This window comes from Zeus faber, assembly GCF_960531495.2.
Source record: "Zeus faber genome assembly, chromosome: 1".
NCBI classification, from domain to species: domain Eukaryota; kingdom Metazoa; phylum Chordata; class Actinopteri; order Zeiformes; family Zeidae; genus Zeus; species Zeus faber.
Genome location: NC_137193.1, coordinates 55,356,772 through 55,380,967, shown reverse-complemented (window position 1 = coordinate 55,380,967; position 24,196 = coordinate 55,356,772). Strand labels below are relative to the sequence as shown.

General features: G+C 42.5%; 1 protein-coding gene across 2 annotated transcripts in view; it reads left to right on the top strand.

Moving 5' to 3' along the window:
• farp2 (FERM, RhoGEF and pleckstrin domain protein 2) overlaps nt 1-24,196 on the top strand; it is a 31,542-nt gene that overhangs the window by 5,605 nt on the left and 1,741 nt on the right. The window contains exons 3-26 of one of the 2 annotated variants that reach the window (XM_080004139.1): nt 5,033-5,137; nt 5,862-5,904; nt 7,335-7,413; nt 7,627-7,724; nt 7,844-7,958; nt 9,416-9,563; nt 9,677-9,772; nt 9,915-10,078; nt 10,175-10,243; nt 10,388-10,445; nt 10,772-11,018; nt 16,917-17,053; nt 17,325-17,414; nt 17,493-17,626; nt 17,724-17,805; nt 17,949-18,186; nt 18,490-18,620; nt 18,712-18,780; nt 18,889-18,978; nt 21,164-21,246; nt 21,347-21,465; nt 21,686-21,849; nt 23,083-23,190; nt 23,662-23,813. In XM_080004139.1, the coding sequence (XP_079860265.1) occupies nt 5,033-5,137; nt 5,862-5,904; nt 7,335-7,413; nt 7,627-7,724; nt 7,844-7,958; nt 9,416-9,563; nt 9,677-9,772; nt 9,915-10,078; nt 10,175-10,243; nt 10,388-10,445; nt 10,772-11,018; nt 16,917-17,053; nt 17,325-17,414; nt 17,493-17,626; nt 17,724-17,805; nt 17,949-18,186; nt 18,490-18,620; nt 18,712-18,780; nt 18,889-18,978; nt 21,164-21,246; nt 21,347-21,465; nt 21,686-21,849; nt 23,083-23,190; nt 23,662-23,813 (2,819 nt within the window). Of the gene's footprint in view, nt 1-5,032; nt 5,138-5,861; nt 5,905-7,334; nt 7,414-7,626; nt 7,725-7,843; nt 7,959-9,415; nt 9,564-9,676; nt 9,773-9,914; nt 10,079-10,174; nt 10,244-10,387; nt 10,446-10,771; nt 11,019-16,916; nt 17,102-17,324; nt 17,415-17,492; nt 17,627-17,723; nt 17,806-17,948; nt 18,187-18,489; nt 18,621-18,711; nt 18,781-18,888; nt 18,979-21,163; nt 21,247-21,346; nt 21,466-21,685; nt 21,850-23,082; nt 23,191-23,661; nt 23,814-24,196 lie in introns of both variants that reach the window. The other variant, XM_080004138.1, reaches the window with a different exon arrangement.

Sequence of the window (24,196 nt, the reverse complement as noted above, 5' to 3'; positions counted from 1 at the left end):
CAATCTCACTGTGTAAAATCTGTGCCTCCCATATACACTCGGATCACGCCCACCATAACTCTTTTTGTAGATGTCGGCGGTTGTTGTATATTTTCATTTTGTGACTCTGGCTTAGTCCTGTGACGGTTCCAGGATCAATGCTAGGATCTGTTCCGAGACCAGAATGATTCCTTTTGTTATCTTAACATTTTTGTAGCTGAATATAGTGGAAATGATGTCACTTTGCCAGACAACCTTTTGAGTTGCAGATGAATCTGTATTGCAATTGGAATCACATTGCAAGTCAGAACGTATCATTTTTCATTAAACCCGAGGCCAATCAAAGCATGCTCATTAATGTACTAGTTCTTATCTGTCGCAGGTAACTGGCATGGTCATTGTCCGACATTTGGCTCTATGACTTGGATCGTAGACTCCTCCTACGTCCAAGAACAGGAGAAAGCTCAGCCTTGTGGTTTCTGGATGAAGAGGCAGTGAAGGGAACACAGGCCTCCTTTTATCCAGCACAGCCAGCCCCTCCGCTGGCCTTCACTCCCAGAGAGCGAGGGTGGGATGTGGAACCTGTGTGAGAATGCAGTACAGTCTGCTTCTGGTGGGAGGGAGTAGGGGCAAGCTTTGCTCAGCGTTGGCAAACAAGCACATAAATAGCAAGGTTGACAAGCCGGTGGGAGGGGGTGGCGTGGCTAAAAGAGCAGTTCAGAGCAGTGTCTGATGTTGAGTTTGGTCCTCGGCGCTGGGGGAGGGGTCACACTCAAGAAGTAAAGCCTCAGGGAGTTTGGCAGAGGAATTTCAAAGACCGGCTATTCCCCAAAAATTCTAATGATTTTTGTCATTTCATGATTTCAAAATTGTATAGTATCCAACACATGGAATTGTCGCTCCATATTAGACAAGTAAATAATATAGACTTTTTTTTAAGGCTATTCAAGTTTAATTTCCGGAACTGTGACTTTAATATGGGGAATTAATAGAAGTGATCTCAAATATCGCTCTAGGAATCGACTGGAATCAAAAACATGCAGAGTGTGTGAGGGAAATGTGATCCTCAGCAAAGGGATTGCCACCATTGCAACAATTTTAAGCAGTAATCTGGAGTTCGGTAGCGTGCCTGGCTGCCTTTTGGTCCTAATTAAAGCCACTATAGCTGTGCAACCAGCTGTCGTCCCTTCGACACACTCCTAGATGTAATCCTACTGTATATTGATGTCATTTGACAAGCTGAGATACATGCATTTCTCATTCTTGCAAAGGTAATATGATATTACCCTATGATATTATCCCCTTTCCCACATGGAATCCACAACATTGCTGAATGTAAAATATCCGGCAAAGGCAGTCGGTAGTCATTCCCACACTGGCCTACTTTACGGAAAAGTTGCTTATGGAGTCTGTTCCCATATGACTGTTACGGGACATTAAGTAATGCTTGCTGGAGAGGTGTCTAATAATCATGCGAGACAAGGCAACAGAATAGTTTTTTTAGAACAGTGCTTTGCTTCCCATCTCCCCACCCCGCCTACTCTTCCCTCCCCTGATGGAGCCTGGACAGAGCCCTTGTCCCTCATTACAACAACCCTAACCCCACCGGAGAATGAACGTTCTCCACCCGTTCTACCTCTCCCTGTCCGCTCGCTCCCTCTGGCTCTGCGCTGTGGTGCAGCCGGCGGGCAAGTGAAGCGCTTGTGTCCGATGTCGGCGCACCGCACCCCTAACTGTAAAAGCCATGCCTGGGGTCTGTGTCATTTTTATGAAGAAAAGTAATAAATAAAATAAATGTCTCCATAGAGGCAGGTCTGTGTTTTACTTTCTCGTCTTTGCAGCCAAGTGGCACGTTTCTGACAGCACGCGCCATTCTTAGTTTTTTTTTTTGTTTGTTTGTTTTTTCTTTTTGAAAATGAATAATTTTTTTAAATATTTGTACGAAATAAATATTCGTAAAACCCCACTATTTGTGCTTTATTTGGATTCGGCTCCACCCCTATTTTACGGCAATGTTACTGCTTCCATCCCCACATACTTCCATTCACAACCGTACCGGAAATCATACTAGGTCGAGAGTGTGGAAATATACAGAATGAGTTTTATGGAACATCGACATCTGCACCCTTTCCCACATGACGGCAATTCTGAACATTGCCAGTAGATTTACGATTTTCAGTGCAAGCGGGGAAAAGGGCTGTAGTATCTGATACCATTGGTGTGAATAAAATACAAAAATTACAATCCTCATTACTATTGTGATCAGTATAGCAAATTACAGTTATTCTTATTAGTGTTTGTGTGATGAAGTTCAACCATTCTCATGTAAACCGATGAAATTGCAATTGTATAATGACATAGTATATACCAGTTCCACTGTGCTCAGTGTCATTTTGGAGAGGTCCCATTACATTATACCGTATGTGTAATACAGCAAGCTAATGTTGAATAGTGTCTGGGTGGTGCAGCAGAAGGCACACCTGATCCTGATTACCGCCAGCCTGGCTGTTATCTGCTAATAAACTCACGGGCCAGCTGTCTAATAATTAGGTTGTGACGAAGCACACAATGCTCATCACACGGAGTGGACGTTGCTGTTAGGCTCAAAAGAAAATGCAATCCAAGTCTCAACTTAATAACTAGTTTCAAATTCTGCAGAGGTGTATCACGTATGTCAGTGGGAAGGGTTCATTGCAAAGACAAGCCTCAACAAAGCCTCCTATCAATAGGAGGTTGTCTCCTTTCACTCCGGCTTGGGAAATGTAAACTGCTGTTTGGTAAATTGTGCCCAACCTTGTCATGCAAGAAACAAAGTGGCCCTGGATCTAAAGGAGTATCCGATTGTGGCTGTATTATGTTTTGTGTTCTTCTGAAATAGCTGGGTGCTTTTCAAACCAGGCCCATGTAACCACACCCCCACCCTGCTATCTAATGGAAAGCTTTGGCTGCCAGAGTAACATCTGCTTGTCATAATCTTCACTGCTTTCTGAGCTCGATTGGGTGACCTACTGACCTGCCTCCACGCTAGAGCTCTGAGATGGAACTAAGGGGATTCCTGCTCTGGTCGCTGTCACTGGTCTGCTGATAACAGTCTCACTGCATCGCATTGGTGCACAAAATAGCAGTTCATGCTAACGCGGCAGTGTATGTTCTTCGGCTGAAGATTCATATAAATGTTTTTCTTTCTTTTTTTTTTTTTTTCTCCTTTATGACCTTTACTAAATGTGGTTGACAAACTCTTCCTTCACTTTGTTTAAGCGTTGGAAAGAAAACAGAACTTATTTTGCCATTATTCGTGTCCTCCTGTCTACTCCCAATTTTTGTCTGGGTGTTAAGAAATGTTAAGAGACGAGGGTAACTCCAAATAAGGTGCACACTCCCGTTCTTCCCTGTTCTGATTATCTCACATTCCTGTTCTTCCATTTGCGTTAATGCTGAATATAACCTCGAAAAATTTGGTCCGCCTGCAAAACTGAATAAATACACAAGACGCTGTTCAGCCAAACCAAGAGGAAGTGATTCAGAGAGCAATTATTTGCATAGTTCGTCATTGTTGTGATATTCCACAGCGTACTTCCCTGTCTGCAGTGTAGAAAAGGTGGCATTATTGGGTGCTAGTCTGCGTCTACAGCCACTGCATAACACCACTTCCGATGACTCAGGCTAGAGTGCTTGAGTTGAGTAGGAACAGCAGTGCTGCTTTTCACTTTTCTCACTGTTTCGGGCCACTTGGATCCCTGCTACGATCATCTCCCGCTCTCAGATTTAGGAAGATAACGCAAAGTAGCGTTACAATGGGGGCGGCGGCCTGAGGGATTCGGCTCAATCTTGAGACCTTGAGTTGAACTACGTTGCCGCTAGATGGTTAATGAGTAACACAGGGGAGGGACTTCAGCAAAGGACTTCACCAGTTGAGACAACTCCAGGGGGAGAGATCCACTAACCTTTTGTTATAATCAATCATTTTCTTCTTGGGTTTCTGGTCAAACCGCTTTATATTGAGTGTGTGTGAAAGCTTTCATAAAAAAATGTGAAACATGGTTTAAATGAGTAGAAATTGTCTTATTCTCAGGCATCCTCCACATTTCCCCCTCACAGCCTGCTTTTGATTGCCACTTTACTGAATAAATATGTATAAAGCACTTTGGAGATTGGCTGTTTGTTCACGTCTCTAAATTGATAATGCATGTTCTTCATATTGAATTTAAACTTTACACATTAATGCCTACTGAGGGAGTTCATCCTGGTAGGACCTTTTACCTCCTTACTGAAATATACTATACCAATAAGATCTGAATAATGTTTGAGCCTGTTCCTGAACGCTCAAAAGTAAATATTAAATGCTAGTTATTGTTCCATGGTTTGAATACATTTTCTGAATTTATATTTTACTTTGTTATTTTATCAACAGTAGTTTACAAATACTTTTTTTTTTTTTAAATCTGAATCTTAAGCAGTATCAACCTAATAAATAAAAGGCCATAAATGACCATACATCTCTTCCTATTTAGATTTGTAACGCTTGGCTTTTGCTAACACAGACCAGTTATTTTTTTATAAGGTTTTTAAAATACAATTTTACATTATAACCAGATGTTTTAGTCTATAATTTCCCCAAAAAGTCACAGGCCACAGTTCCAAACCTCAAGTGCTATGTGTTCTTGCTACATAGTAATTTGTCCTTATTTCAGTGAAAACAAACTCCAGGCCATTGCAAAGGTAAACTTCTGCAGAAACCCCTCTAGTGATATTACTGGAGGCCTGATCGTTGGTTGGGGAGTTGGCTTCCTCACCCAAACTAACTAATCTCTGTTATAGAATAGTCACTAAGTAAAACAGTTTAGTGGACCATTTTCAGCGCTTCACCTTCACTTTATTTGGTCTTCAACATAAAACAAATGTAAACAACTTGAATCGATATAGATTCTTAGCACTAATAAAGTCCTTTTTCAATAGTATCTTGCTGTGATATTTTTTGTGTTGTGATAGCAATGGGACTTTCTTTTCTTAAGAATTTCAAAATATTTATAATTCAAAATTGTCTTTGTTTCAGTCGAAAGCTGTTGGGCAGACCCTTCTCACTGAAGTGTTCCAGAGAGGCAACCTCATAGAGAGTGACTACTTTGGCCTCGAGTTCCAGAACATGCAAATGAACTGGGTATGTATATACATACGCATTGTACTATGTGGGTAATATATCCAAAATGTATGTATTATATTTTTAGAATTTTTGGATCATTACACAATGCTTGTATCATATTAAGTTGAGATAATGGCATTACAGGACAGACATTGAAAATGCCTTCTTCTATTTATTTCAAGATTTTTTATTCAAGATTTTTTATTTTTCACATACATATACATACTTCCATACATATATGCAGTGAAATGTAATAACAGTCCTACACAAATATATACAACACAGAATATCTGCTGTGTCATGATAAAAACTAGTAACCCAAATCCTCCTGCATTTGCCATTCATCCACACGCATCTGCACCTGGACGATTATGAAGATCCTAGATCCATATAAACCCACTTTTTTCCTTTATTATTTTAACAAATGCACCAGACCATTTGATTTCTAACCAGCAAATATTTATTGTAGTCTATATGGTACTTTATATTACTATTATTTTAATCTCTTGTCCCTGCAACCCACACACAATTATTCCGAAGTCCCCCCTGACCCTTACCCGTCCAAACCCCTGGTATACCCGCAGGACCTGCAGGTCGCGAGTCAACCTAGGCATCACTAATATAAACACTATTGACAAATGTTTGTTGAGCACATTCTGCTCTCTGTCAGGGCAAGATGTAACCAGGAGCTCCAAAGCCGAACTTCACCTGCTTCATAATAAAGTATTCACTCTTTTTCCAGGTTTGGTTGGAACCTACAAAACCTGTTGTAAAACAAGTCAGAAGTAAGTTTGCTGAAATTTAAATATTTATGTATTTTTTTTATGGGTGCCACGATTCTCGATTCGATTGAGACCTTTTTTTTCCTATGCCGTTGTTAGACTATTAAGTCTAGTTTTGTAAAGAAACACCTTTTTGTCAATAAGTTGCTTTTATTTGAATATTTTAAATGATTAATAATAACAAAAATATGTGAATATTTAAACAACACACCTAAATAGTTAAGAGTTTTAGCAAAACTAGACTCGAAAATAATAAACAATAAGTTACTACACACTGCTAAGTTATAACACAACTTTCAAGTTACTCACCAAAATGAGTGCAGAAAAACGGATGCTATTTTGGCCAGAGGGGAACGCTGGTAGTAAAAGTAAAATTACTACCTGCAGCTCCGCAGCTCGAGTCAGAGCGATCTTTTCTCCAAACAAAGCAAATAAAAACTCTAGATGTATTTAATTGACTCCGTTTCCCACTGCTGCTCTGCTGTGGAGCAGATGGCAGATCGCTACTGAAGAAATCCCGCCCGTGTTCTCACGGTTCGGTGGCAAATGCCCGGCCCGGCACGGTTGGGAACCCATGGGCCGGTGGTTGGGAACCTCTGCACTAGAGGACATTGCGTCAATGATGGTCAGAATTATTTACCACTTTCATCGCCACATCTGTGGGATTACTGGACATTCTGGTCAAAGGTACACTCTCCTTTGTACACACAGTGAAACGCCGTAGGAGAGGGACACAATACTTGAATGCCATTCGAAATTTTGTTCCTGCAGCCCTAGAACCAGGTGGGTGGGTACAGTGTACGTTGAGGGATAAGGCGTAGTGAACTCTCCGCAGAGCCGACCGCATCTTGACTGTCCCAATATGGCGACCATGTCATATAATATTACCCACAAAAATACGACCAGAATCGAGAACCTGCTTGTGATTTCGAAGTTCGAAATCGAACGCTCATTTTGATCGATTTCGATCAGAATCGTGTCTGTCTGTCTGTCTGTCTGTCTGTCTGTCTGTCTGTCTGTCTGTCTGTCTGTCTTTGACAAGGGCCAAATTGTGATGGCTAAGGGTTAGCCCTAACCCTGACACCTTTCTATCAGAGCAGCATTAACTTTTTCAGCCATTTGTGCTACAGTAGCTCTTCTGTGGGATCGGACCAAATGTGCTGGACCTCACTACCCATGCATCAATGAGCCTTGGGCGACCTTGACCCTGTCGCTGGTTGTCCTTCCTTGGACCACTTTTGGTAGGGACTTACCACTATATACCAAGAACACCCCACAAGACCTGCCCTTTGGGAGATGCTCTGACCCAGTCGTCTAGCCATCACAATTTGGCCCTCTTCAAAGTCACTCAGGTCCTTATGTTAGTCCATTTTTCCTGTTTCCAACACTGCTTGTTGATCTGTCTGTCAATCTTTGTTTTTTTGTTTTTTTAGGACCTGTAAATACCCTATTTAGATTATCTGTGAAGTTTTTTCCTCCGGACCCTGGTCAGCTCCAAGAAGAGTATACAAGGTTAGATATTTACATTTAGGCGCTTGTCTCATGTCTATGTAGAAGGCCTGTAGGAAGTATTCTGTTTATACAATAGTTTGGGCTTTCAAGATAATAAACTTGTAACATATTTCAAGGCCAATGGCTAGGGTACAGTTATGCTTTTTATCTTTCTGTTAAAGATTTGTGGTGTTCTACAAAAGATGGGCCCTAATCCTCTGTGCTTGTCCACAGGTACTTGTTCTCCCTGCAGATGAAAAGAGACCTGGTGGAGGGCAGGTTGATCTGCACAGAAAGTACCGGGGCCCTCCTCGCTTCTCATCTTGTCCAGTGTACGTTAAGCCACAGTGATTCTTTATGTAACCTATGTGCTTGTAGCAACACTTGTTGTTTTTGAACTTAAAGACGATAGTGGAAGTGAACTAAAACGTGTTTATGTGTGAAACCACAGCGGAGATTGGTGACTATGATGACGTGGCGGACGAGGACTACCTGAGGCTGAACAAGTTGTTGCCTTATCAAGAGAAGGTGCAAGACGGGATCATAGAGCTCCATTGCCGCCATCTGTGAGTTTTATTCTTTGAAGAGTTTTGTGTTGCACAAGGCCTTGGCAACGCAGGAACCACGGTTCTGCGTTTGTATCTCTGTCTCAGCTCTGCCTCTAATTGTCGGTCAGGGTCTGTTCAAACTCATGCCACCAGGATTTTCAGAGCCGCTAAAATGCAAATACACTACCACAGTAGAAGGCATTAAGACCGACTGCATTCCTTCCACGTGCAGACTTATACAAGTCCTCTACTCCCTTTATGTAGGTTATGCGTTCTTTTTACAGGAATGCATTTACTTTGAGCCTTGGCACTTGTTATTGTCTTTTTTACTACCTTTTAAAAAAAAAAACACTTGTGCTTTGCAGTAACCTTCTCAAGTTTTTTGCCCTTTGCATTCTTTTGGATGGCTTCATGGCACTGTCTGCTAGAATTTTCCACAGAGCATTGGATCAACCATGAATCTGGTGTTGTTTAATCGGTTGTTCCTTAACTGCAAATGTTAATAAACCATAACTGTTTAAGAAACAACTGATGTCGTCACTGACAGACCTTACTGAAAGGGATTGGCAGAGTCCTGCTTTTAATGGTAACCTGCTGCTTTTGCCAAATTGCTTCCGGCACTTTCCCACAAGCGGCCTCTTTGTGTTTGCACACCACTGTCCACCGCCGAGGCCAACACTGACGCTCAACCTGATGTACTGGGCAGCTCCAAGATGGGGTCTCGCTGTTTATCTGTCCCTGTGGCTGTCAGTGTGAAAGCACTCGGCTGCTAGCACCCTGACCTAATCCCAGACTAGTGCTAGTCTATTAGCCATAAGACTAGTGAGAAGGGGAGGGAGGCAGCTAAGAAGATTTCACTGCTTATCGGATGAACAAAATTAGAATGTGGTGGTGATTGGATAGATGCTCCCCCAACAGATTGTTTGTTTGGTTGTAATCACAGTTTGATGAAAGGCCTGTAAAATCCTGGGAGTTAGAAGAGGGATTTGAGGTCGTATTTATTTATTTATTTATTTATTTATTTATTTAATATTTTGGTGTTTAAGTGACTCTGCTTTGCACAGAATCTAAATGTGATCTGGCCCAGTTTATTAGTCAATGTGGTGCAAAGAAGGGTAAAGAGTGCACACTACATGTCCAAATCTTTCTGTCAGAGACATTTAAGTCTTGATAAGCAGTCAAAATGGTACTGTAATTTATACTTCATAAAACCAGTGTTTTCTTGTTACCTATTGAGCATTTTGCATCTTTTAAACAAAAATTCAAATTTGAATGCATCTAGATTAAGAGAAGGAACACATGGACATGGACAATGGATGCACTTCCACTTTCTTCAAACAGAAATCAATATACAAATTCCAAAACAGCACTTTGGTTCAATGTTCCTTATGATTTCATTGTAATACAATTCCAAACAGTCATTCAGGAGAGTATTTAAAAATAGAAATATGTGTGGGCATGTTGTCACCCCCCAGGGGCCAGACGCCAGCTGAATCAGATTTCCAAGTCCTGGAGATCGCCCGCAAACTTGAGATGTATGGAGTTCGCTTCCACCCAGCGGCTGACAGGGAGGGCACCAAAATCAACCTCGCTGTCGCTCACATGGGCCTTCAGGTGTTCCAGGTGACTGCACTACTCGCACAGTACACAAAGTGTTTAGTCTGTTGAAAAGAGAAATTAAAAAAAAATCCTCATTCCGTTTGCTATTTTGACCCTATTTTATTTTTTCCCTTTAGGGCAATACAAAAATAAATACCTTCAATTGGTCTAAGATTCGTAAACTAAGCTTCAAGAGAAAACGATTCCTGATTAAACTCCACCCAGAGGTTCATGTATGTATGAATCTATTATATTCCTTTATCCGCTTCAATTTTATATCTGATATTTTTTCCCGTTCGGGTACCGTGTGTCTTGACAATTATTTTTATGTTTTTATTTATTTATTTTATGGCCCTTTTCCGACTTTCTTTTCAGGGTCCCCACCAGGATACTCTTGAGTTCATGATGGCCAGTCGTGATCAATGTAAAATCTTCTGGAAGAACTGTGTGGAGCACCACTCTTTTTTCCGCTTGTTTGATCAGCCCCAACCCAAGTCCAAAACTATTCTTTTCACTAGAGGATCCTCCTTCAGATACAGGTATCAGAATGGCCCGCTGTTCTCTCTATTCTCTGTTTGAGCCACTGCTTGAAGTAGTATCAATCCATTTCCAACTCATCATTGCTTTCTTTTCAGCGGGAGGACACAGAAGCAGCTAGTTGAGTATGTGAGGGACAGTGGAGCCAAGAGGACCCCATACCAGAGGTGTGTATTGCTTCTCTTGTGTGACAGTGACAAGTCATTGCTCTCTGGCAATTTACTCCAAGAACGGGCTAATAACTGACCAATAAATGTATTTTCTGTGAGACATTGCCCTTAATAAATATAACCTGGTTCTTTGCTCTTCAGGAGGAACAGTAAAATTCGGATGTCCGCTCACTCCCTTGCCACAGATGTGTTGAAACAGGTAAGTGGAACAGTAACGATGCTGCACAGACTGAAGCTTTTTGAGACATTGTTTTACCAATGCAGGGCCCGACAATGATGGCCAAACAGTTTTGAGTCACTGTCAACTGTTTTGTGGAGGCTGTTTGCCCCGTTGTCAACCACTTCCCGTGTGTTACAAAAACAAACATAAGCATGGTATACCTCCTTTTGTTTTGAAAATAATTTATCCTGGTGTATTTATTGGTTTGGTTATTTATTTATTTACACTGGAACAATGTGATGGGACTGTTTCTGCTCCGTATGACATTAACCTTGGTGTGCGCTGTCTTTGTTGGGTCGTTTCAGAGATTGTCGTTCAGCGACAGCCTCAGGGCCGCGGCTTCCCCATCCTCCGCCACCGTGTCATTCCAGTCTGTGCACATCTCCAGCTCGCTGCCCCGCAGGGAGGTGCAGCCTCAGCCCACGTCCATGCTGGGCCAGTCTCCGGTGCTTCCCCAGCAGCAGCTTCTGTCCCCTCCACAGCCCGCCCGGCCCCCCAGCCCTCCGAAGGAAGACCCCGTCAAGAGTGCTGTCCCTCACTACGCTTTCAAAGGTGCCCCTAGCATTAAGGCAGCAGGAGACTGCAGCCCCTTGTTTGTGTGTGTAGAGAGTAGCACGTCCCACTTGCAGCCCTCCCAAAATGGCAATGAGGATAGAGAGCGTTTGGGGAGAAGGGGAATGGGGTGCACTGTGGGGGGGGTGGGTGGGAGGCGGAAAGGCGTCCTCACTCCTGAGGCTTTTGAGGCAGAGCTCTTGCGCACAAAGCAGAATCCCTTGTTCTCGATGTCCAGCCTGCCGCTACAGGTCACCGAGGAGTTCATAGACGACGATCCGACTGAAATCTCCTTTTTTGGCGGAGGGCTCGAGGCATACACTTTTGGGCTCGAGGACAAAGTAGATCAGTTTGATTATGTAGAGGAGGCCGACCTCGGCAAAAACCAAATTTACAGCCTGGGCCTCGAGGACCTGAACGGAAATGGCAATCGGTTTTCGGATAGCAACATGGGCCGTTCAGAGACCAGCTCATTGGTTAACAACCGCTCTGAGTGCAGCTCCCTGGACAACCTGGGCCTCAGCTCGGCGGGCGAGTCCCTGTCTGCGGGCTACGGAGTCCCGGACTCCTCCTCCTTGCGCCTGCCAGACTCTGACAACCCCTCGGAGGCCAGCTCCATGGTCAACTTCCCAGCGTGCTCTGTGCGCTCTGAGAGCAGCTCCGCCGTGCAGTTCAGCGACTTGGTGGAGCAGCTGGAGCAGCTCAGCTACCCTCCCACGGCCACGGAGGGCTCTGCTAACGGCAGCTCCGACTCCGACTCCGACTGGGGCTCCGACAGCGGCCTTCCACCCGAGCAGAACCTGTTTTACAGTAATCCTCTGGCGGGGGGCAGTGGGATAGAAAGCTTCCTCCTCCAGTGCCACAACCTGCAGGCCCTGGCATTGGCCGACCCTTCAGGGCCCTCGCATATTAAGATGTAAAGCCCTCGTCATATTAACTTATTCAAAGTCACGTTAGATATTGTTGACTGTGACTAATAGAGGACATAAAAAGCACTTCAAGCTCAAGGGTTATTATAGGGTATTATTCATACTTTGTTATTGTTGTTTATCGAAAGGTAGGAGCCGTCGATGAGAAATAGTTTTTCACAATTTCATTATCCCTTGGAGTGTGGATACTTAAATGAATATATATGCCTTTTTAAAACAAGAATCGCTATGAAGTACTTCCAAAAGCATTTAAACATTTCTCTTCAGTTTTTATCTAGTAGCGTTTTCTGTGTTGCCTCGTGTGCTTCCATAATGATCCCCAACTTAAAAAAAAGTCCAGATTTTGAGCAGGATCTTTTTCCCTTTGGCTCTTTTAAGTGGCAAGTGTCACCATTGAAGATAATGTTTTATGCAGATATAACTTCCTTGAATCAATTGCGTGTTGATCAACAAGGAAGAGCGATCACCGTGAACGAGTAAATGGTTTAGTTGGAGCAATGGCAACCTACTGACTTCTACAGTGATGCCCAAATAAAGCTCTTTACACCGTCCGACTTTCAGTTTGTCGGTATACTCGCAACGAAAAGTACATTTTAGGTCAAAAGAACATTTGAGGAAAAAGAAATAACAATAAATGGTGTTTTGAGTATATTGCAACATTGAGACTATTCACCAGTTGGCAGAGCTCCTCCTGTCTGTAATCAATCTAAAAATGACATAGTCCTTTGTGGGACAGACGGTGGTGAAATTCTACCTTTTTTTTTTTTTCGTGCTTCCCTTCTTTTCACTATTGCAGTGTTTGGGGTGGGGGGTTGTTTTTGGTAAGTTCTTTCTTTAATCACCGTTGCTTTCTGAAAAGTGTTTGTTTTGACGTCTACTCAAAAACAGGTTTCAGCCTGTTTTCAGATGTGCTTTTGACTACACGTCTGTATTAGACATTAGTCTCAATTATTGGAGATACAGGACCACTTTGCTGCCAATTTCAGTAAATCTGGCTTTGTAAAGAATAGTTAGGACTGTATTGTCATGTTGCTAAATAAGTGTATTTTTGTTTAGTGTTTTTGATTTCTGCCTAACAAAGCAGAAAAAAGAAAAAGATTGGTCAGTACTCCACAGGTGGGCCAACGATCTTTAGACGGGAGCCGCTTACATGGGTGAACAGTTCCACCCAATGGTTGGTCCAACTGTGTTTTACAAGAGGCCTATAACGGCCATTTATTGAATTTAATAAGACAAATTCAGTACTGTCGTTGTTGCTTTTAATCGACCTAAATCCAGATTCAGATCTGGCCCAGTGTCTCTTTCCCTGCCTTGATCAGGCAGTGATATATTTTATTAGTCCCATCTTCATCAAATCCCTTGCCTTACTCCCGATTTTAATGAGATTGAGTGACAAATACTGTACCTCCTGGTCTTTTTAGTTGCCTTCTTAAAGTAGTTGGTCTATGTGAAGCATCTTGGCCAATGATGGTTATGTTTTTGAGATGCAGTAATTACATCTCGTAGTTTTCAGGAAGTGGTTCTTTCTTATGTAAGCCTCTTTATATTACCACTTCATTCAAATTCTCTAAAAGGTTAAATTGTGCTTTGTTTACCTCCTATGAGAATACGCTCTCAATGCAGTTTTTTTTTTTTTGTGACATTCTGAAGGCTATACCTGGTTATACCTTTTATGATGTTTCAAATAATTATTTAGGAGTTGTCAAATCGGATGCATGTCATCCCTGCAAGATGCAGACTGAAACTATAAGAATGCAGCTGCTCAAAATTATGAAAATAATCCAAAAACATTGAGGCATTATCTGAAATTAGTGGTCAATGAACACTTTATGTGTGATAAATTTGACACTCACAAGTAGGTCAGTGGAATTTTATAATATCCACATTAAAACAGAGCTTAAACACTTAATAGTCAGTGTCCTTTCTTGCATCACATGTCCTGCAGGTTATGTCTTTATATGGTTCAGAATTTGTTAGAGGCAAAGGTTTATCTGTGAAAACTTGTGATCCATTTGGTTATTCTAACTCCAGTGAGCTCAGGGTAAAAATGTTTTGATTGGCTCCTTGTATAGTGTTATATAATGCGGTCCTAATGTAAATACAGTCTAGGTAGATAAAACGTGCACAGGGCCACTTCCCACAAGCCGTTCTGTGTCTGGGTGACATCTGCTGGTGAGAGAAACATTTTAGCTCTTTCCCTTCATCAGACCAGACCAGTACTACTAGTTTGTCGTACATGCCACATACCGCTGGTTAACATGTGTTCACTCCGTGGCTGGATTCCAATAATTTAAATTCACATGAACTGATTGCTCCAATGTAGACTTGAGCTGTAGAATGTAAACGATGTACCAATGAGCCAATAAGTATACTCTTAAAGCAGATTGAAAAAACGGAATGTATCATATCATGTGTATAAAGTTTCTCTTCGCCTGGTGTATATTAGCTTTAATTACTAAAAGTTTGTGAAGTATAACTACCTAACATTTACGAATGTAGAGCATTTAAGTGGTGGCAGTATGCTATCTTTTTGGAAATGGATACATCTTTGTAACTTGGTAGTACAACATCACCACTTTGACTTTAATTCTGCATGATTTTTGCTCTGCTTTTTATAAAAATACATTATTTGCTCTGCTCTCATACAGTAACTTGTTCACCTTGAAAATAATGCAGATTGAGATTATATACATTCTGCTGCAATTTGCCTCAGTATTTGCAGTGCCTTTAAAGCACTTAGGCTTTCACTTATTCAACCAGTATGCTTTAAATGCATATATTTAGCATTTACATTTTGTTACCGGTCGTGTGCTTTCGTTATTATCGATGCCAGGAAAGGGCTGTTGGTCACTTTCTTTTTCTCTTAATACTTGAGACCTTTTCTCATTGTCATTTTGAAGAAGGGCAGGTTGCCAGGTTTTCCCACAAAAAAGAAAACCCCAAATCTCTGATTTTGTATCCTCTCTACAATCACAAGAAGGGTTGTTGTCCCTGAGCCTCCACGGGCAGTTTAAAAGGTTTTGTGTTGTATACAAACTGCATGGTGAAGAATACAGGACGAAATGAGATCAAGTCATTTGTACTGATGGCTTTTGTTAGCCTTTTAGGCTTTTTCTGTTCTTTCCTGCTCTCCACATAACAATTAAAAGTGGGCTGCCGTACATAACCAGCTAAGATAACAGAACTTCAATTAATCATCACTTAATCTTGATGAACATGTGTAATCACTAATTATTAAGAGTTTGTACTTCTGTTTGTATGTTTAACCATCAAGAATAAAGGAATCACTTTTGGGTACCTTGAATGTCAGACTTAACATTTGTTCAGAGACGACACACTGAAGTCAAAGAAGATATGTCATGCAAATGGTTTTAACAGGTCTAGGTGCTGTTAACCATAAGTAAACAGCAGCTGTTTAAATTGGCAGACCACAATGAAAAAGCAGGCCAGTAGAAATACAAGTTTGTTCTGATTTATTTGGCAACATTTGCAATGTAAAAGAAGAAAAGTGCTCCTTCATTGCTGCCAGGCTGCATATATTAAATACTTTGCCCATAACACTCAAGCTTTTTGTAATTAATAAAAAAAAAAAATAATAATAATAATAATGGATAAATCGAATGTTAGTTGAGCAGGCTGGGCAGGAGTGTGTTTCAGGTATATATTTGTGTTATCCATCCAACACATTCCATCTGAATTAAGGAGCAAGGTTATTTTTATTTTTTTGTTTGTTTTTTAATCAAAGTCAAGCTGCTCTTTCGTTCTGTAGGCCAGTTTTATTATCTGTCAACCTGAACTGTCTGTCCACCTACATGGTTGGAAGTTGGTTATCGCTGCTCTTCATTGTAGCACGTTTAGAAATGTGTACATATCTTCGTTAGTGATTCCATGCAGTCATTTCCTTTCATTCCGGAGAGCAGACCTGGCCCTTATGAGGGGGTTGGGGGCCATGCTGCTCAAACACAAGATTCCACAACCTAGTTCCAGCTGAGTGTGTGCTCCCTGTTTGGACAAGCGTCGTGCCAAGTCGTTCCACAACAACCCCCATTTCCCCTGCGCTGTCCATTCCCTCCTCTCTGTGTCATCTTCCACGGGCCACTTGAGATATACTGTAAACAACTGTGCTCGCCAGATGGGCTGCATTCCTGATAACTCAATTATTTCCGGGTCAAAGAGTGATTTCTTCTACTTTCTTTTTTTTTTTGGTCTTTTTTTTTTTCTTCCTCCTTTCATAAGAGAAATTAAAGTCTTGTGTTGACTGTAATTCTTCAAAACGTTTATTTTCGTTCATCACTAAAAGCTCATTGACTAAACAAAAGCGCCAAAGTTTCTCCTCTAATCAAATCAGGCTCTTATAAAAGTTGGCCTCGTTTCGCAAGGCGGTTGCTCTGAAAACAAAGGAAAGGGGGGGAAAAATGTGGGAACCATTACCTGCTTTGGTCCGCCCTCCACATCAGATGAAGCGTCACGTTTGTCTTTTTTTTTTTCTTCTTAAATACAAAATACATTTGCACGGCAAGGTGTTTAGGGTGAAGATATTAACACGAGCTTGTGAAACTGAGTTTCATTTCAAACATTCTGGAACAAACGCCAATACCTCTCCTGCGACGGAGCCTTTGCATCGCAGGGCTGCAGCATCATGACCTGTATATCACGTTGTTCTGACAGCTTTCTGTGATCGGTGTGAAAACCCCCCTTCTAACATGAGGACCATGTTAGAACGGGGGGGTTTTAGTTTACTTTGTGCGCCGCCTATTTCAAAGGGCCTTTATTCGTCTTTTCGCAACGGGCTCCTGTGTGTTCTCTCGATTTATTACAAACGCAGAATGGCATTCGTGAGAGTGTTGACAATCCTCCACTAAATACAGTCAAAACATGAACATAAATGGTCCGATTAAACGGAATGAGGAGCAATAACTTCTCTCCATTCACCATTTGTTTACCTCCTTATCTAATTTCTCCTCAACAGACACGATCACAGACAGCCCGCAGCTCTCTCCGTTCACCACCAAGGGTCCCCTCTGCCTCTCGCCCTCCTTCCAGATGTCCACCCTCAGTCTCCCTGGTCAAGTGTCTTCACCCCTGCAGAGCCCCATCCTAAGCGAGGTGGGCAGCAATGCCAGGCTAGTGGAGGAGGAGGAGGGCAGGAGGAAGGTACACTGCTTATACGCCACCCTTCCACCCCCTGCCTCACCACACTTTTAAGATTTTTAGCCCCTTTTGAAATAAATTAGTCACCAAAGTAAGGAAATGAGGACCAGGGCTCCACCTTCTGCATGATTTGCAATTGGATTTACAGCATTGTTTGTTGTCAAGTTTGACTGCAGGAATGTTAGAATTGCGTTGTCTTAAGGTTGAAACGTGTCTGCTCTCTCAGCGCTATCCCACTGACAAGGCCTACTTCATTGCCAAAGAGATTCTGACGACGGAGCGCACGTATCTGAAGGACCTTGAGGTCATCACGGTGGTGAGTTGCCTTCCTACATTAATCGTCACGTACAGGCCTGTAGTTAACTTTAATCTGTTACCGTAAATCGCTTCGCAGTGGTTCCGCAGCGCAGTGATCAAGGAAAACGCCATGCCGGAGGGCCTGATGACCCTGCTGTTCTCCAACATTGACCCCATCTACGAGTTCCACCGAGGTTTCCTCAAGGAGATAGACCAGAGGCTGGCGCTCTGGTAGGTTTTCATGTGCAACCTTTTAGTTTTTTTTTTGACCATGAGAAAACAACGCACATTCTTATTAGCTTCTTGTATGCCGATTTTTTTCCTCTAGGGAAGGGCGTTCTAATGCCCACGTCAAAGGGGACTACCAAAGGATAGGTGATGTGATGCTGAAGAACATATCCGCTCTGAAGGTGAGACGGTCGCGTGCGAGTGAAGGCATCACAATTTTACGATAACCAAAATCCCGGACAATAACAATAACTCATATCTGACGTTGTATATATCAATATTTGGAGAGGGAAATGCCTTGAATGTCTTTCTTTGCTGGGTTTAGGAGTTCACCAGTTACCTCCAGAAGCACGACGAGGTGCTCACGGAGCTGGAGAAGGCCACCAAGAGGCTGAAGAAGCTGGAGACGGTCTACAAGGAGTTTGAGCTGCAGAAGGTCTGCTACCTGCCACTCAACACCTTCCTGCTCAAGCCCATCCAGCGCCTCATGCATTATAAGCTCATCCTGGAAAGACTGTGCAAGCACTACTCCCCAGCTCACCGCGACTATGAAGACTGCAACGGTAAGGGTTTTCTCCAGAGAATTACCTTTTATTATTATTATTATTTTTTTCTATTAATAGATTTATTCTTTTTTTTTTTTTTTTTTAACATACTGTCAATATTTTGCATTTTTTTTTTTTAATTTCCATAACTCCACACCATTGTAAATTAGGATTCTTTCTCAATGATTTCTCGAGGTGTAATAAGTCAATAATAGCATTGGTTATTTAGCCAATTCTAAATGCATTTTTAATGTGATTGTTAAAATAAAGAAAAAAATGTACTCCCAGCATACAAATGACAATGATTTTGTTTCAATACAGAGGCCCTGAAGGAAGTGGCGGAGATGGCCGCTCAACTGCAGAGTAGCCTCATCCGCCTGGAGAACTTCCAGAAGCTGACGGAGCTGCAGAGGGACCTGATCGGCATTGAAAACCTGACCATGCCTGGAAGGGTAAGTGCAGTGACCTACAGCCAGGGCTAGGGGGCGCTGACAAATAGGATGGAATATTAAATAATGTCCCGTCGCCGTTCTGTTCCTCTAGGAGTTCATACGAGAGGGCTGTCTCTACAAGCTCACCAAAAAAGGTCTCCAGCAGCGGATGTTCTTCTTGGTGCGGTGAAAATTACTGAAGTATCAATTTTTTCACTGAATTGTACTGAAGCAAACTCCTTTGGACAGCACTGTAAACAATTTTTACCTTTTATTTTTATTTTTTCAGTTTTCAGACATGCTCCTGTACACGAGCAAGGGCGTGACAGCCACCAATCAATTCAAAGTCCACGGCCAGCTGCCCCTGCACGGCATGATTGTGAGTGTTGGTGACCTCTTGTGATCCCGCACGGCCCTGTTTGACGCTCGCAGGGGATCAAACGTTCTAGCCTTAACTGAGAGATCATTGACTCAGTGTTTCGCTGTCTCCAAAAGGTGCTTACAATGATACATGTGGCGTTTCCATCTTTTTCTGATACTTTCCTGGTCAGAAGGAGTTCAAGCATTCGTTGGGAAAGGTCATTTGCGCCTCAGCAAAATATAAGGGATGATATATATCGCTATCGGCAGTTATGCAGCCGATGTGTCCAGATTTTTCGATAAATATAACAAATAAATAAACCTTGATTATTTATCCTGTACTTGTATGTATCCTGCTGTGTTCCTGAGAAACTCAGAAAACAAATTAGTTCTGGAAGTGATCATGCGTTCACTTGAACTCGCAAAAGAAAAAAAGATTTTCATTTAGTATCATCTTTTACATTTTTTTAATCTATCAAAAAGCTATTTGTGTGTTTTTATTTATTTATTTGCTTGTAAGTTAAATGTTTTCAAATATAGGTTTAATAAAATATAAGATTTTCAAATTGATTAGAAAGTCATGCGCTTTTTGGCGAAATATCAGTCAAAAATTCGGGACTCTCCAATATCGGGATCAGCATCGGACCCAAAAATCTGGTATCAGTCGGGCTCTCGATTCAAGATTCCTTTGTGTCACATACGTATACAAGTCCGATGTACAGTGAAATGCTAAAAAGACGAACTCCAAGGCTGTGCTAGAGAACAAAAAAAAAATGTACAATATCCAATAGGGACTATATGTAAATAGTGTAATAGAGATGTAACGTGTACTGTTTTAAGGTATACTGCAGTATCAATCAACTACGATTTTGAACTGTAAGCCTTTCCCTGTAATACTATGCCCACGTTATAGATTTATGTTGCAAAATTCAAGATTTTAAACTTTAACTCACCTCACGTTGTGTTGCCACTGCGCCGTAGCAGAAGGCCAAATGTTGTAATAATCCATCTAATTAATAATTTCCCCAAGCGCTGCATTCTGCCATCTTTGTTCACACTTGCTTCCATGCATGCGCAAGTAACATAAAGCACCGTGTCGTAAAATATTGGCTTAAAGCAGTTGTGTCGCTGATCCTTCGAGCCTGCGCCCCGTCAGAGGCCTTTCCATGTGTTTTTTATTTTTAATTTCAACTATTTATTCATGGAATATACAGAAAACGAAGGGGGGGTGTATACCGTGAAATACTGTAGACTGTGGTATTTTGGTAGATACCGTACTGTAAAGTTTCCTACGTTACATTCCTAACATGTAATTCCGTATGTGATATGATGCAGATATAATATACTATGCAAAAATATACAAACAGTCACTTGTGTCAGTGGGTGAGGTATGGGTGGTGGCCGTGTCATGGCCATGGAAGTGATCATTGAACCAGTGACTTGAAGTGGTAGGGCCTGTGTCTCCTAACCTGGAACGTTTCTGTTTCACCCCTGGCTGCAGCTCATAGTGCTGGATGCACCGGTGAGTACTTTGAGCTGTGGAAAGCTTGGATGCCCAAACCCAACCCTCCTTCCGCATGCTTCTGTAGACCAATAAAAAGGAAAATATGCACCTTTTTAGATTCTTCAAGACAGGGAACTACGTCAGCCCTGTCTCTTTCTGCAAACCTTTAAGAGAAGTTCTTTAAACCAGCGTAAACGTGTTCATTGCCATAATGGAAATGAACAAGCTCATGGCACAAATTAATGGAATGAATAGGTTTTATGGGTCTTGTTTTTCAAAGTGATAAAGACAAAGTCAGCTGGCTGACTCTGCCGGAGAGTTCTCTAAATTCCACTTTTAATTTAATCTGTCGGCCTGTGGCAGCATTTATCACCAGTTCCTGCCAACTGAGGCAGACTGCTTTGAGGCTGCCCTGACCAGCGGCTGCAAATATATTTTAATCTTTTACTGATTGCGGGGTGGTTGGTGTGTTTTGGTCTTTAATATGTTGGTTCAAAGGGCTGAGGGACCGAGCAAACAGAAGGAAAGGAACCTCTGTTGATTTAGTGTTGGATATAGACGCCCATCTCTTCCTGCTTCCCCTTTTTGTTCTTACCCAATCTGTAATAGAGCAGCTCCTCTAGCTTAGGGTTAGTCGAAACGCTGACCTTCTATTTACATGGTCTACACACTCACAAGTTCTCTGACTTTTTGCTCTTAGGTGGAGGAAAGTGAGAACGAGTGGTCCGTGCCCCACTGCTTCACGATCTACTCCGCTCAGAGGACCATCGTGGTGGCCGCCAGGTGGGTGGAGATGGAGGCGGGAGGAGCAGCGTTCTTTGCGGTTTGGTGACCACGCACCATGTGCCCACTGATTCCTAATCTTCCATGTGTTGTTTTTTAGCTCCAAGGTGGAGATGGGCAAGTGGATCGAGGATTTGAACATGGCTATTGATATGGCCAAGATGTCCCACGAAAAATCGGACATCTTCCTTGATGCTGGGCTCGGGGATCGCTCCAACCGTAAGCGCCTCCATCCAACTCCGTCTTGGTTCCACGTGTTGATTAGAACGAAACGTGTTCTTGTATAACGTGAAAAGCTTCTCAGCCTCGTAGGGAAACTCCTACAAACGTCTAAGGCTCCGGTTGTCCCGGGTACCCAGATCCTCCCCTAAACCCCTCCCCCCGCCCTTTTCTCCGTGCGACTTCCTCTGCCGCCCTTCCTCCCCACTTCCTGTCGCAGGGTCGTCCGATGAGGTTTCTCTGGAGCAGGAGTCCGAGGACGACATGAACTCGTCGCACACCTCGCTGGACAAGCAGACGCATCACCGCGCCAACACCACCATGCACGTGTGCTGGCACCGCAACACCAGCGTGTCTATGTCTGATCACAGCCTGGCGGTGGAGGTACACCTCCCCTGCCTGTGTCGACACACACACACACACACACACACACACACACATACACACGCACACAGACCATCTGTGGCTCTGATCATCTGCAAAGTATTATTCATTAGATGTTAATTGCCGAAACGGAGGCCTTCAATGTATTAAAATGTGATTTGATACAGATGCACAAAATATACTATGTTTTTTTTTCACCACAATCAGTATGAAACATGAACCCTGTAATTACATTTTTGATTATTATATATTAATAATATATTATTCTATATTCTTCTATATGTATTTTAACTCCAAAGTGGAAAAGTTTTAATTAGAACTTGCTGATACTGCAAACACCCTAATAATAACTCATTTTATTTGGATAGCCCTTTTCCTAATGATCATTTATCATCCATGTGATTTTAACATAACCACGCATTCAAAGTGCTTTCTAGAGCAGATCAGATAAACAACGCCGGCGTTGCTCCGGGATCCAGCGTGGAAACTCCCCCCTCAATCCCTTTTTTCATCGTCTCCTCCTGCCTGATAATGCCTGGTGTACTCTCTCTCTTTTTGGTGTTTAAAGCACTTCTTTGTTTTCTAGGCCTCTAACAATAACCACTTCATCCTTTTGTTCCTCCTCCGTTGGACGTGCTTGAATGTTGTGCATGTCTTTCATGACTCTCTGACTAAACTCTCACTTCACAGACCTGGTGGATTTTCACCGGCTTTGGGGTTTTTTCCCCTCCTCACTTTCTCACGCCGTCGTCTTATTTCCTCACTCATGCTAACATGCTAACTCCTCACTCTCCTCCCGTCCCCTTTCTGTCTCTCTGTCTCCGCCCGGTCGCCTGGTCTCAGTCTTCTGCTCTCCAGCCATTTCACCAGAGCTCCCCCCTCGCTATCTGCTGGGTCAGGGCCAGAGACCCAACACCATCACACACGTTTGCTGGTATCGAAACCAGAACCTTTCTCTCACTGATTACCTGCGCATGAACCAGGTACTGGAGCTGCAGGCCGATGACGAAGTTTAATGATAATGAGTCACCTTAGAAGCTTCTGGGCTGTAAAACACAGATGGTGAACTTTATGCCCAACAATATATTGCCATTTAACACGCTTATTCAGGAAGAATATCACAGCAAGCTACTTACGACACACTACACACCCGTAGTCACTTGTTCTTATACACAGCTCAATCTTCTTTGCCGCTTTTGAACCTTTGATTTTGTTTTCCGTTCTTCTTCGCAGAACCAGCTGTCGGGGTATCTCCTTCGAAAGTTCAAGAACAGCAATGGCTGGCAGAAACTCTGGGTGGTCTTTACCAACTTCTGCCTGTTTTTCTACAAGACCCACCAGGTATTGCAGTTTGTCCTCGCCACGTATGGGGAGGAAACTATTCATCCAATAATTTAATAGATTAATTGATAGAATATGATTTGAATATGATTGAGAATATGAAATCGGCAATTGAAAAATAATGTTTGTAAATAAGTTTGTTTTAGACTTTGGGGGCTTCTAATGGGTATGTGCTGTCATTTTGGTTTGTTTTATGGCCTTTTTGTTTGTTTGTTTGTTTATTTATTTTTGTTTGTTTATTTATTTATTCATTCATTCATTCATTTATTCATTCATTTACTTACTTACTCACTCACTCACTCACTCACTTATTTTAAACAGGTATTTTATGATCTAAATTAATTCCACTGGCAAAATTGACCGATTGCACTGACTTGCTGCTTTGGTGCAGCCCTAGTACATGAACAGCCGCACAATATACATGTGGTAAGAAAGGTGTAGTGAGTCATTCCCTCGCCCCGTCTTTCCCAGGATGACTTTCCTCTGGCTAGTCTTCCTCTGCTGGGCTACACGGTCAGCACCCCCGAGGACTCGGACAACATCCACAAGGAGTACGTCTTCAAGCTGCAGTTCAAGTCCCACGTTTACTTTTTCCGGGCCGAGAGCGAGTACACCTTCGAAAGGTACGTTAGGAAGGTGTGACGTGAGATAACATTTGGAATGCCTTAAATTGTTGTTTTTTTTCCCGTCTAAGCCGTGCCCAATTCAGCCTTATCAAAGCTTTTGTTTCGCATGGACTGGAGTCACGTAGAGAACATTTTCCCAGGTAGATGTGATATTGCGGGGGGGGGGGGGGGGGGGTTGGAGTCAAAGAGGTGACCGCAGGCAGCTGCAAAGGGGTGTGACCATACACTCGGCTCACGGTCTGGTAGGATACATGGCACAGAGTTTGAATGGAAACACATGACAGATTCCTTGGGCATTGAAATGAAATCAAGTGGGATTGGTGATTCTGCCCCCTCGTGTTTAAAGTATGTAAATGGGGAAAAAAAATTAGTACGTTTTG